Source organism: Heptranchias perlo, chromosome 14 (assembly GCF_035084215.1).
Source record: "Heptranchias perlo isolate sHepPer1 chromosome 14, sHepPer1.hap1, whole genome shotgun sequence".
Classification (NCBI taxonomy): domain Eukaryota; kingdom Metazoa; phylum Chordata; class Chondrichthyes; order Hexanchiformes; family Hexanchidae; genus Heptranchias; species Heptranchias perlo.
In genome coordinates this window covers 33,961,489-33,974,585 of record NC_090338.1, presented here as the reverse complement: position 1 = coordinate 33,974,585, position 13,097 = coordinate 33,961,489, and the positions used below count along the sequence as shown (strand labels likewise).

Here is a 13,097-nt window from a genome sequence, read left to right as displayed (position 1 = left end):
AGACCCACACCTGATGCCACCCATTGTGTCACTGCAGAGTGGGTGTAGGTGTATTTGCAGGGCTCTTTTGTGCAGACGACTGAGAGACGTTGGTGATGTCCCCGGTGGCACCCTGGAAGGATGAGGAGGAGAAGTTGTTGAGGGCAGTAGTGACTTTGACAGCGACAGGTAAGAAGATGGTGCTTGGGCCAGCCGGGAGCAGCTTGGCATGAAGGAAGCTGCAGATGTCCACAACTACATGTCGAGTGACTCTGCGCCTCCGTGTGCACTGCTGCTCAGAGAGGTCCAGGAAGCTGAGCCTCAGTCTGTGGACCCTGTGGCAAGGGTAGTGCCCTCTGCGACGCATCTCTCTCTGCCGTTGCCCTCCCTCCTGCTGTGCAGGTGGATGTGTCACAGCACTGTGTTGTGGAGCTCCATGTGTCAGAGGTGGACGGCGAGGCTGGTGATGCTGTTCGCCCTCCAAAGAGGTCATGACTGCAGCTATGGCGGCCCCCATCCAGAAGATGTGCATCTGAGGGGGTCCGCAAGGTAGGTACATGTGTCTGGACACCGGGGTAAGTGTGCAAATTGGTGAATTTTGTTGTTTCGAGGAGGGTGGTGGAGGCCAAACTTTGTCCAAAGTGACAGAATGGCCTCCTGCAATGAGTGAGGGTCTCCCCCCCCCCCCCCCCCCCCGACATGTCAAATGGACCTTTGCAGCTGCCACAGGCTATTGGCTGCAACACGTCCATTTGAACTGGGAGTGTTTCCCCCAGTACGGGAAACAGTCACAGTTGTTTGTAAAATCCCACCCCATGTTGAATATCTCCTTAATCAGGTCTCTAAATGACCTGAACAAGCAAAATAAATAGCTTAAGTGGCATCCCGCCGGCTTTAAATGCCGGCGGGAGTCCCACATGCGGGGGCTGCGCGCGCACGTCAGTGCATCTGTGGGAAACCCAGAAGTGGGTGGGTTGGAGCCGGGCTCCCGACCCCCTCCGGGAATCCCCGATTTTCGGAGCCCCCCCGCCAGGAATGCACCTGATAGGGGGTGCTAATATCGAGCCCATGGTGTGTGTCCAGGTCTTTAAGAAACATGAATGGAGATGAAAACCCAATTCCCAAAGAAGGAAAAGAGCAGGTGAGTCAATTCCAATTTAAGGACTCCCAGCCATCAGCAGTGACAGAGGCTTAGTAGAAGGTTATAATAATATTTGCATTCATATAGCGCCTTAGCATGCCAGAACCTCTCTAAGCACTTTACACAGTGAATTACTTTTAATTAGAGTGACTGTTGTGTAAGCACACACCTCTGTGCCTCTTAGCATCCCAAAGAGGATATAAATATAACTAATATCTGCTGCAGTTTCTTTGGGGGAAGAAAGCTACCTTAAATTCTGTTTGTTTTCTGTATTCAGATCTATCCTTTGCGAAGAGGAAGTTCGCAGAATCATTAAATGAATTTAAGTTTCAATGTATTGGAGATGCAGAGACAGATGATGAGATCTGTATAGGTGAGTTTGAACATTATTATTCTATTCACTGCATGCCTTTAGTGAAAAGCTTCACAAAGTACCAAAGGGATGAAATTGGTCAACGCCAGTAACACAAAATGGGTTGATAGCAAATTGGCAGCCTGTTTTGCACAACGCCCGATTCTCTCTTCCATTGACTTCGGTGTTTGCAGTGGGGTGGTCGGTTAACAAGGGTGAGTTGGAACATGACTGGCGCACGGTCGGAGATGGATGTGGCTCAATATGGCAGCTTTTGTGGGATGGTAGATTTGGGAGGGTGAGTTGAAGAGTCACTAATGAATTTATCCAAGATGGCTATGGCTCAGTGTGGCAACTTTTAATTCCAGGTAGGTGTAACTGCTTCAGGAAGAAGCAGCCATTTTTAGCATGTATTTTTGTGTGGAGTTGGAAAGAAAATGAATTCAATCTCTGTGAACTGCATGGCTTGCCATACATTGCCGGCCTGGATCACTATTTGCTCTGATTGTTATGCTGGCACCTTGTGTCTATTGGAAGCTTGCCCAACTGGGAGTGGCAGATACAGTTTACCTCCCCTACAACTCTTCTTTGTAGGGAAGCAAGTGAAAGGAATGTTGGTGTGGGAGCATTTTTTCAAGGCAGGTACACTAAATATTATAATATGCTCCCCTGTTATTCGACCCTTTATGAGGATGTATTTATCAGGGGTGATCTTCTCCAGGGTATAGGGCAGATGCTTATTGGTCAATTAATGGCCGCTCCTCTGTTCCTGGATGAGTATTTGGCTGCCACTTTTTGACCCCATCATGAGTTTGGTGTGCTCTAAAAAGCCATATCTGATTACTCTTTCTTGAGGTTTGACAGAATTTTCTGCCATTTGGCTGATTGAGACCTTTGACGTTCATTTAATTGGCCAGGATTGAGCTGCTGTGTTGTGTGCACAGGGACTGGATTGTGTCTAACACTGTGGTTTGCTGTGCATGTTGTCCACAGATGAAGATAACTTTGCTGTGGGTTACCGAAGTACCTCCCACCAGTGGGCCTCCAACTGTTGGGTTTGAACCTTTCCTTTGGTGCCTCCATGACCTGTGCAAATGCTTTTCTCCAGGTCCATCACCCTGTTTGCTCTTGTGTAATGTCACGTATACCTTTTCCCATGTACCATGTTTAAAGTAGTTTTTTCTTTTTTATTTCTCCAGCCCCCTATTCCCATCTTCCTTTTGTGATCCCAGTTTGTTTCCCCAGAGTGTAATTCCCCTGCCAAAACCTGAGTAGTGGTGCGGGTTTAGTCTCCACCTGGTCATGATCCCTGTACTCCATCTTGAGTGGATAGATGGCCACAGTGCCTATGGGTCCGCTGAGAGACTGGTTCCCCAACTGTTGATTCCTGAATGTTTCAGGACCTGTAGCCCTTTTGTTGTTCGCATTCATAATTCGATACTTCACCCCCATAGAGTTACCATGGTTGAGAAGTGTTGCTTAGTCAGCATCTGTAATAATTCACAGCAATTGGATGTGGTGGTTAGGATTCATAGGTTCATTACGGCTGATGAAAGTTTGGGTTTGCTGATCTAAATGGGGCTGTCTTCAGGTGTCCTTTTGTTATGATTGGCTGGGCGGGTATTGTCCGTTATTTGTGATGGCCGTCTGATGAGAGTTTCTTCGGATGTTGTTCTGTCGCCCAGCACGGTGGATCCTTGTGCAGGTGTTGAACCTTCTTGTGCTGAGCTGCTCACAGTGCATGCAATTTTGGGTTTTTCCCAGGATGTGCATCTTCTTTGCTTGGGGGAGTGGGTGCTGTATGCCAAGTGGTTGCATATTGAAGTGATCAGGATTTTTTGGATGGAGGGGTAGCCGTATAACTGCCTTGTGGGAAACTACGCTGCCTCAGGGTTGTTGAAGTACAATATGCCATCCTTCTCAGAAGTTGGTACTTGATGGGACAGGTCATTCTCTATCTGATGCCTTGGCTGCAGAGGGCAAATTTATATCAAAGGCCTTATTTCTGTCAATTTAGGGGCAGGTCTGCAAAGATTGAGACACATATGTTTTGGAAGTGTAGTTCACCCCTGGCCCAGGACATTATCTCTAAGTGTGAAAGTCGCATCCTGCTACAAAGGCCAAGGACATCATACAAACTAATTTGAATTGAATCAAGGTGGCATCAGAAATGCAAATCCCAGGATCTTGTGTTAGTTGTGGTTAAACTGTGCCCAGACTGGCTGTACAGATTTTATGCAAAATGAATTTGGCAGTCTCAACTGAGTTCTTAGTGGACATTAACCCACGCACAAAACTGTTCTTAATTTGTCAACAATTGGCTCAATATTGACAATTTGACCCAGGCTACAAAGATGGATAGTGTGGGAAAAAACAAAACTATCATGCAAAAGGGAAGAAGCACAACCTCATAGAATGAGTTGGGGGGACATTGGGGGGAAATTCTGGGGTTTGCAGTTGGGGCCGAGAAGTGGGGGTGCAACCAGTGTCCTCATTATTTCCTTCTCCCCTTCCCCAGTGAGTTTACCTATTTAATCAGTTGCACTGTTCTGAGGTTGTTGGTAAGGCACATTGTTGGGTCAGAGTGGAGTGAGTTGCAGTTCTATTTCTATACCTGACATAGGAGTGATTATGCCAACTATGGAAAGTGTCCCATTTCTGATGCCACCTTGATGAGCACAAAAGTCAAACTGAAAAATATAACCTGGCTCAAGATGTCTGACGTCTAGTTAGTCCTGAGGGTAAAGAACACATCTGCAACAAATCACACATTGCTGTGTGGCACATGATTGACACTTAGCTGCCCTCTGAAGCCACTCAATTGTATCAAACCGCTTTGGGCAATTAGGGATGGGCAAAAAATGCTAGGCTTGCCAGCGATGCCCACATCCAGAGACTGAATTTAAAAAAAATACGCTGTGGTTCTATCCTCGTTGCTCTGTCTCAGAGCCTTGCAGGTTTTAGAACTAATGTTGTAAAAACTTCAGTGATTCTGTCCAGCTAAGGTTGGTCATGAACTTTTAACAAACTAAAGGTGCAGTTCACTTGAGGTGTGGCCACCTTATTTTTAAAAACACAGTATTTCCTGGTCCACTAGCCCAATTAAGAATATAATCTTCAAATTCTTTGCTCTCTCGCAAACCACTTTGTGATTTGTTTTATTCACTCAACTTCATCTTTCTTCAAAGCTCATTTATTGAACAGTTTATATCATTCTGGAGCAAAAAGTAACAAGCCTAATTTGATTTACTCCACACAACAATACAGCTCTAATTTAAACACATTATTCTTGTAACTCATCACTTTCTGTCATTACTTCATTGAACATCAGTGGGACAGATTATACAATGTGATCTCATTTCCATGAGATATTTGTCTATTTGGAGATGCAATCACGGTGGAGAACAGAAGACATTGTGAGGAAAGTAGCTTTAACCACCAAAGTCGTGTATCATTACCATTTGTACCTAAGATAAATATTTACAGCTATATTTTATCATTTATCCAACTAATTGCCTTAAAACGGATTACCCGCTGAGGAATTGTACACTATGTGTGGTGGTACTTTAGGTGCCAGCAGAGTTTTGAGTGAGTTAGTAGGTTGGCTCACAGGTGGAATGTAAATTTCATCTCTGCTTCTTACCCTGTGTCAAGTATTTTCCCTTATTATAATTTTAGTCTTCTCCCTAAAGACGTGGAGGGATGGGATCTCTTTGTAAGAGTAAATGCAGGCACACCTTTTTATTACAGAAACGTAAGGGCAGTGCATTGGAACACCAGTGAACCATGCAACCGTGTGATCTCGTACTCTGGTCATCAATTTTGTTTTATGTGCGATGTAATTGATGTCAGGAATCTTAAATTATACCATCTTATTATGGAGGGATAGGTCAGTCCTATTGTTTATTTTTGGGGGCAACTGTAATCATTTTTACTGGCTAATTTATAGTTTTTTTTCGAAGCGAGGTCACTGCAGGAGTTTGCAGGAGTTTTGAAGAATCTTGAAGATGAGCGAGGGCGTTTGGTGAGTAATATCTCAGGAAAAATTGATAAAATAAAGATCACTTTTGAAAGAGAGGAGACTAAGATAGCTATTAAGGGGACTTAGCACAATGGGCATTATAAAATGTGCTGTTCGAATGTTAAGTGTCCTAGGGAATTGTGGGCAGAGGTTTGAAAAAAACACTCCAGTGAGTTATTGGTGTAATTATGCCCCCTCCTGGATTACACAGGGATTGCGTGCTTTAATTTAAAAAAAATACAAATATAAGATAAGTTTTATTTTACTTAAACATATTCTCTACCTGCACTGACTGTAGGGTAACTGTTGGAAATTTATCCTTGACTTTTATTTCATTACACAGAATTACGCATAAATGGGGGTAATTTTAACCTAACTGACTGGATTGGATCGGCCTCCCATTTTACACTCTGCCCAATTTTACTTTCCGTTGACTTCAACATCTGCGCACACGATTGTTCAACCAAAAACCTGCTGAAACATGTGCATTTAGTTTATTTTGCTTTGTTCAAGATTGTATTAAGAGAAAAGCTAAATAATCTTTGCAATAAACATGGTATTTGAGTGCTTGTGGTTTACACAAATGCAATTTGTCCCCCAGTCAAGTGATGGTGCAGACAGAGCTCGTGTTTTTATGTACAAGGATTACAATGGTTCAAGGAGAAGGCTGACCACAACCTTCTCAGGGCAGCTAGGGATGGACAATAAATGCAGTTTTGCCAGTATTGCCTACATCCCAAAAACAAAATAAAAATCTTGTCCTGTCATACAAGTATGCAATATTCTTCCACTTAAAGCTCTAAATAGATATTTAACTTGCTTGTGACTTGTGAAGGCAAAGGATTGACTCCTTGTGAAAAATGAATTGAGGAATATGGCTAAAGCTGAATTTGGGGTGGCTTAGAATCATAGAATCATAGGATGGTTACAGCACAGAAGGAGGCCATCGAGTCCATGCCAGCTCTATGTAAGAGCAATCCAGCTAGTCCCAGTCTCCTGCCCTAGACCCGTAGCCCTGCAGTTTTTTTCCTTTCAAGTACTTATCTAGTTCTCTTTTGAAGGCCATGATTGAATCTGCCTTCACCACCCCACCTGGCAGTACATTCCAGATCCTAACTACTCGTTGCATAAAAAAGTTTTTCCTCATGTCACCTTTGGTTCTTTTGCCAATTATTTTAAATCTATGTCCTCTGGTTCTTCACTCCTCCACCAATGGGAACAGTTTCTCTCAATCTAATCCATCTAGATCCTTCATGATTTTGAATACCTCCAACAAATCTCCTCGCAGCCTTCTCTGTTTCAAGGAGAACAACCCCAGCTTCTTCAGTCTGTCCACGTAACTGAAGTCCCTCATCCCTGGAATCATTCTAGTAAATCTTTTCTGCAACCTCTCTAAGGCTTTCACATCTTTCCTAAAGTGCGGTGCCCAGAACTGGACACAATACTCTGGTTGTGGTCGAACCAGTGATTTATAAAGGTTGTACTCTATGCCTCTGTTTATAAAGCCCAGGATCCCGTATGCTTTTTTAACCACTTTCTCAACCTGTCCTGCCACCTTCAACGATTTGTGCACATATACCCCCAGATCTCTCTGTTCCTATACTCCTTTTAGAATTGTGCTCTCTGGCTTATATTGCCTCTCCTCGTTCTTCCTACTGAAATGTATCACTTCGAATTTTTCCGCATTAAATTTCATCGGCCACGTGTCCGCCCATGCCACCAGCCTGTCTATATCCTCTTGAAGTCTATCTCTATCCTCCTCACTTTTCACTCTTCCAAATTTTGTCATCTGAAATTGTGCCCTGTGTACGCAAATCCAAGTCATTAATATATATCAAGAAAAGCAATGGTCCTAGCACTGACCCCTGGCGAACACCACTGTACACCTCCTTCCAGTCTGAAAAATAATCTGCTTCCTGTTACTTAGCCAGTTTTGTATCCATGCTGCTACTGCCCCCTTCATTCCATGGTCTTCAATCTTGATGACCAGCCTATTCTGCGCCTCTCTATCAAACACCTTTTGAAAGTCCAAATACACCACATCAACCGCATTGCCCTCATCGACCCTCCCTGTTACCGCATCAAAAAACTCTATCAAGTTAGTTAAACACGATTTGCTTTCCTAATCAGTCCACACTTGTCCAAGTGACTGCTAATTCTGTCCAGGATTATCATTTCTAAAAGTTTCCCCACCATTGAAGTTAAACTGACTGGCCTATAGTTGCTTGGTTTATCCTTAAACCCTTTTTTGAATAAGTGTGTAACATTTGCAATTCTCCAGTCCTCCGATACCACTCCCGCATCTACAGATGTTTGGAAGATTATGACCAATACCGCTGCAATTTCCACCCTTCCTTCCCTCAGCAACTTAGGATGCATCCCATCTGGACCGGGTGACTTATCTACTTTAAGTACAGCTAGAGTTTCTGGTACCTCCTCTATCAATTTTTAGCCCATCCAGTATCTCAACTACATCTTCCTTTCCTGAGACTCCGGCAGCATCTTCTTCCTTGGTAAAGACAGATGCAAATTACTCATTTAGTACCTCGGCCATGCTTTGGGGGAATGAACTTTGATTTCAGAGAGCTACAATGTGTTGACAAAAAAATCATTCTGCTTTGGATCATTGGAATTTTATTAAAGCTTAATGCCTATTGTGAAATTAGTTGCACCTGATTCAGGTGAATTTATTAGAGAAAAGCAACACTGTCCTCGTACTAGAGCTTTGCTTCTCCGTATTCTGTCTACTTGCACTGTGTATGGGGTAACACTTCTAACATTGGTTTATTTTCATGCCAGATTGAGAATGCTGGTGAAGTCCTTATCACCCCATTGGAAAGATTTCGGAAGGAGCAGATCGGAGCTGCAAAGGTAATCTCGGCCCAATTTTTTGTCTATCCCCTCCTGCCCCCCCCCCCCCCCCCCAACCTCTCACTTCTCTTGCTCCCTCGTTCTTTCCTTTTCCCTTTTTTTTTCTGCTGCCCCACTCTCTCAAAAAAAAATTCAGATTGGCTAATAAGAGGTATTCTTCTGTCTCTTCTGTTGTAGTGATCACTTCCTCTATTCCGACAAGTTGGTTCACTATCTGAAGGAGAGCAGGGGAGTTCTCCCTGGTGTCCTGGTCAATATTTATCCCTCAACCAACATCACTAAAACAGATTATCTGGTCAATGACATATTGCTGTTCGTGGGACCTTGCTGTGCGCAAATTGGCTGCCACGTTTCCTACATTACAACAGTGACTACACTTCAAAAATACTTAATTGACTATGAAGCACTTTGGGACAGCCTGAGGTCATGAAAGGCACTATATAAATGCAAGTCTTTCTTTATCACTAGGTGCTTCATCAGGTTGCCACGTACCAATAGAACTTTTGTGGTGTGACCTTTTTTAGCTCAATGAGACTCTGAAGAAAACAGAGATTTTGCCCTGCGTCAAATGGGACTAAATTATTGTATTATATTTTTAGATGACTTTAGGTGGACAGGATAAATGTGATTTCAAAATTGGCTTCAGGTACATCAAACGGTTTCAATGAGAGGTGGCTAGTCTTAGTGTGACTCAGACTTGAATTAGTATGCTGCCTGGGCTGTCTTTCTTTAATACTATTATGTGCAAATCTGAAGACTCGGGAAATAAATTAAGTCCAATAAATGAATAAATCCAAGCCTGATCCGTTAGGGACATGCTTACAAGGAAGATAGTTAATGTCTATTAATATCTGTGACGTGAAAGGCTGCTTTTGATATAAAAATCTGCCCCAGCTGCTCAACTTCAATTCCCTTTCAATTCCCTTTCAGTTCAGTTTGACTGGTAGGCTCTGAAATTTTTTGAGGGTTCTCAGGCTCTCCTGCCATAACTTCAATGGGAGATCTGCAGAACCCCTGGAGAAGTGGTGTATACAGTTGAAAACGGCCACTTATGCCATTTCCCCAGAGTTCCGTCAATCTCCCGCCAAAGTTCAGTGGGAGATCAGAACAATTCCTGTGAAAAACTTTCCCCCAAGTCACTTAAATATGCACTTTCAAACTAACAACTTTCTAGCCTTTGGCCCTCCATTTGCCACAAGCCCTCTGCAGCCATCAATTTGCTTAACCACTCCCTCATCTCCATCTTTGATACCCTTTCCCCCAGCTAAACCATTACTATTTTTCGTTCGTGGCATTCCTCCTAGTATGGTCCCCATCATTGCTCCTTCAAGTTAAAAGAACGCAGACTTAACTAACCTATTCTTAAATGTTGACATGGTCTCTGCTTCAATAACCAACTTCAGTTGTGCTTCCTATAGCTTCATAACTGTGGTTTAAAAAAAAAAGTTTTTCATCCTCTCTGACTTAAAACTTATAGCTATGTCCCCTTAACCACTGGAAACAGTCAATTTCGATGTGCCATGGTCCATCCATTCATAGTTTTAAACTGCTCTATCAAATCACCTCATAATCTCCTCTTCTACCGAAAAAGAATGAACTGAATGTTCTTGTTATCTGAAGGTGACCCATTGGTAAATTGACATGTTTCATTTACTCCCATTTTTCTTTTGTGTAGGAGGCAAAGAAGAAGTATGATAAGGAAACAGAGAAGTATTGCAATGTGCTAGAAAAACATTTAAATCTGTCATCAAAAAAAAAGGACTCTCATCTTCAAGAGGTAATTATTTTGCCCCTGCATTTTACTGAATTTGGGAAACTGCTTTTAAATCTAGAAACTTGTAATAGTTTTGTTTTTCATCAGCCTAGTTTAATACTGCAAGTTTCGTAACTGATTCAGCTACTGACTATTTTTCACCCATCCTTTGTGATCTGGTACGTGAATGAACTTGTATCTGTTCTAATGGACTTAGTACCATTATTGTCCAACTCTGTACCTGGTAAGACGGAGGAATAATTCATGATTAACTAGCTCCAGTACACACTACTATGAAAGCAGGACTTTACTGCATGATAAAAACTGCATTTGTCATGCCCACTAGATCTGCAGAGTGGCATATGAACCAGTGCTGGTTAGCTCAGCTGCTTAGAGCGTGGTGCCAATAATGCCAAAGTTACGGTTCAGTCCCATTACGGGCCACAGACACTTGATATGCTGATAGGGTTAGATGAAATAGGGTGGGAGGAGGCTCGCAAAGACCATTTGGACCAAAAAGCTTGTTTCTGTGCTGTATATTCTATGTAAGAAGGTGATAATTATGTTTAGCTTTGCTTCAAGCTGGTGCAAAATTTCAGGATCCATTAGCTGCTCAAGTTTGTACCATAGAAGTCATTCCCTATCCAGCTCAAATAACCTATCCACGGAAAGAACCTGATTCTTTTCATTATTTTAAAGACCTCAATCATATCTCCTCGAAATCTATACTTCTCCAGAGCAAAAGGCTCCTGTTTTGTGAGGGAATCCAGAACAAGGGGGCATATCCTTAAAATTAGAATTAAGCCATTCAAGGGCTCTGGAATTCCCTCCCTAAACCTCTCTGCCTATCTACCTCTCTCTCTCCTCCTTTAAGTCGCTCCTTAAAACCTACTTCCTTGACCAAGCATTGATCACCTGTCCTAATATCTCCTTATGTGGTTCGATGTCAAATTTTGTTTGGTAACACTCCTGTAAAGCGCCTTGGGACGTTTTACTACGTTAAAAACGCTATATAAATGCAAGTTGTTGTTGATATCAGGAAGCACTTCTAGTTCCAGTTATCAAAGCCTATCCTGATATCTAAGGGTTTTTAAACTGGGTATAAATTGAGTGGCTCTACCCTGGACCTTTTCCAATGCCTTAGTATCTCCTGTCTTTGAGAGGGGTTCAAACCTGGGCAGAATATTCTAGTTGCAGCCAAACCAAGGCCATGTATAAGGTAAGAATTGTACTTCTAGTTTTATATTTAATTATCCTAGCACCCGATTCACTTTTGGACAGCCTCGTGACCCAGATCCTTCTGTGAGGCAAGACAAGCTGAAACGATGGGTCTACTGGGGCCGTCCTGTTTGTGGATCTTGGGAAGGAGGTAGAAGCGGGCACTGCGGGGTTGGGAGACTGAGGTTGGAGGCCGTGTGGGGAAGATCTCCAGAGGAGATGAGGTCAGTGCCGGTCTGAGAAACTATGGCTTGATGTTTGGCGGTGGGGTCATGGGCCAGGGGGAGATAGGAGGAGGTGTCTGAGAGTTGGTGTTCAGCCTCCGTAAGGTAGAGGTCTGTTAACCAAACAACAACAGCACCTCCTTGGTCAGCAGGTTTAATGACAATGTCAGAGTTGGATCTGAGAGAACGGAGTGCTGCAAGTTCAGAGGGAAGTGGATTAGAGTGAGTGAGGGGAGTAGAGAAACTGAGACGACCAATGTCACACCGGCAGTTCCCAATGAAAAGATCAAGAGAGGGTAAGAGGCTAGAGGGAGAGGTCCAGGTGGAACGAGAATTCTGAAGACAGGAGAAAGGGTTTGCTGTGCGGGGGAAGACTCCTGACCAAAGAAGTGGGCACGGGGGAGAAAGCGACGGAAGAAGAGCTCAGCATCGTGTTGAGCTCGAAATTCATTGAGGTGGGGGCGTAAGGGGGTGAAGCTGAGGCCTTTGCTGAGGACTGATTGTTCAAGGTCAGAGGGGATAGTGAAAACATGACAAAGGGTGAGATTGGAAGGAGGGATGAGGTCAGAGGGAGAGGAAGAAGGATCAAGAGGGGTGTTGGTATCTAAGAGTTGTTGAAACTTGCGGTCCTTGATACCTGAAAGGAAGAAAAAAGTTTTTTGTTAAAGCGCCGGATGAGGCGAAGGATGAAGTGGAACTGCGGACTGGGACAACCCTGAGATAGAGTGAGTCGGTGCCGCTGAAGAGAGAGAGGTTGAGAGTGTGCATGTGGCAGCGCACAGCGTTGAGCGTGGATCTCAGGAAGCAGCAAGAGCAGTTCTGATGAAAGGTCGTTGACCTGAAACGTTAACTCTGTTTCTTCCTCCACAGATGCTGCCTGACTTCCTGAGTATTTCCAGCATTTTCTGTTTTTATAGCCACATCTGGATTAGCCAACTAGTATGACATTAAACTCCATCTGCCATAGCTTTGCCCACTCATTTAGTCTGTCTATATCCTTTCGTAACTTCCTCCTCCCATCCACACAACTTACTGTGCCTCCTAACGGTGTCACCTGAAAAAATGGATATTCAACTCTTTATTCTTTCATCCAGATCATTAATATATATGGTGAAAAGCTGAGGCTCCAGCACAGATCCCAGGAGAACACCACTTGTCACATACCGCCAATCAGAGAATGAACCCTTTATCCCTACTCTCTGTCTCCTACCTCCCAACCAATTACAAGGTTACCTCTAATTCTGTGCACTTTTATTTTTGCTAGTAATCTCTTGTGCGATACCTTATCAAATGCCTTCTGGCGGTCCATATAGACAACATCCATGGACCCTCCCCTATCCACCATGCTAACGACCTCAAAAAATTCAGCTACATTAGTCAGACATGACTTACCTGTCACAAATCCAGGCTGACTCTCTTATCAGCTGATGCTTGTCCAAGGCTTACACCCCTGTTCAAAAAAGGGGAGAGTGATAAACCGGCAATTACAGGCCAGTCAGCCTAACGTTGGTGGTGGGGAAACTTTTAGAGACAATAAT

General features: G+C 43.5%; 1 protein-coding gene across 4 annotated transcripts in view; it reads left to right on the top strand.

Moving 5' to 3' along the window:
* LOC137332418 (rho GTPase-activating protein 26-like) overlaps positions 1-13,097 on the top strand; it is a 178,775-nt gene that overhangs the window by 58,738 nt on the left and 106,940 nt on the right. For all 4 annotated transcript variants that reach the window (XM_067996236.1, XM_067996235.1, XM_067996234.1 and 1 more), the window contains exons 2-5: positions 1,398-1,493; positions 5,435-5,496; positions 8,293-8,364; positions 10,040-10,141. In XM_067996236.1, the coding sequence (XP_067852337.1) occupies positions 1,398-1,493; positions 5,435-5,496; positions 8,293-8,364; positions 10,040-10,141 (332 nt within the window). The remainder of the gene's footprint in view (positions 1-1,397; positions 1,494-5,434; positions 5,497-8,292; positions 8,365-10,039; positions 10,142-13,097) is intronic.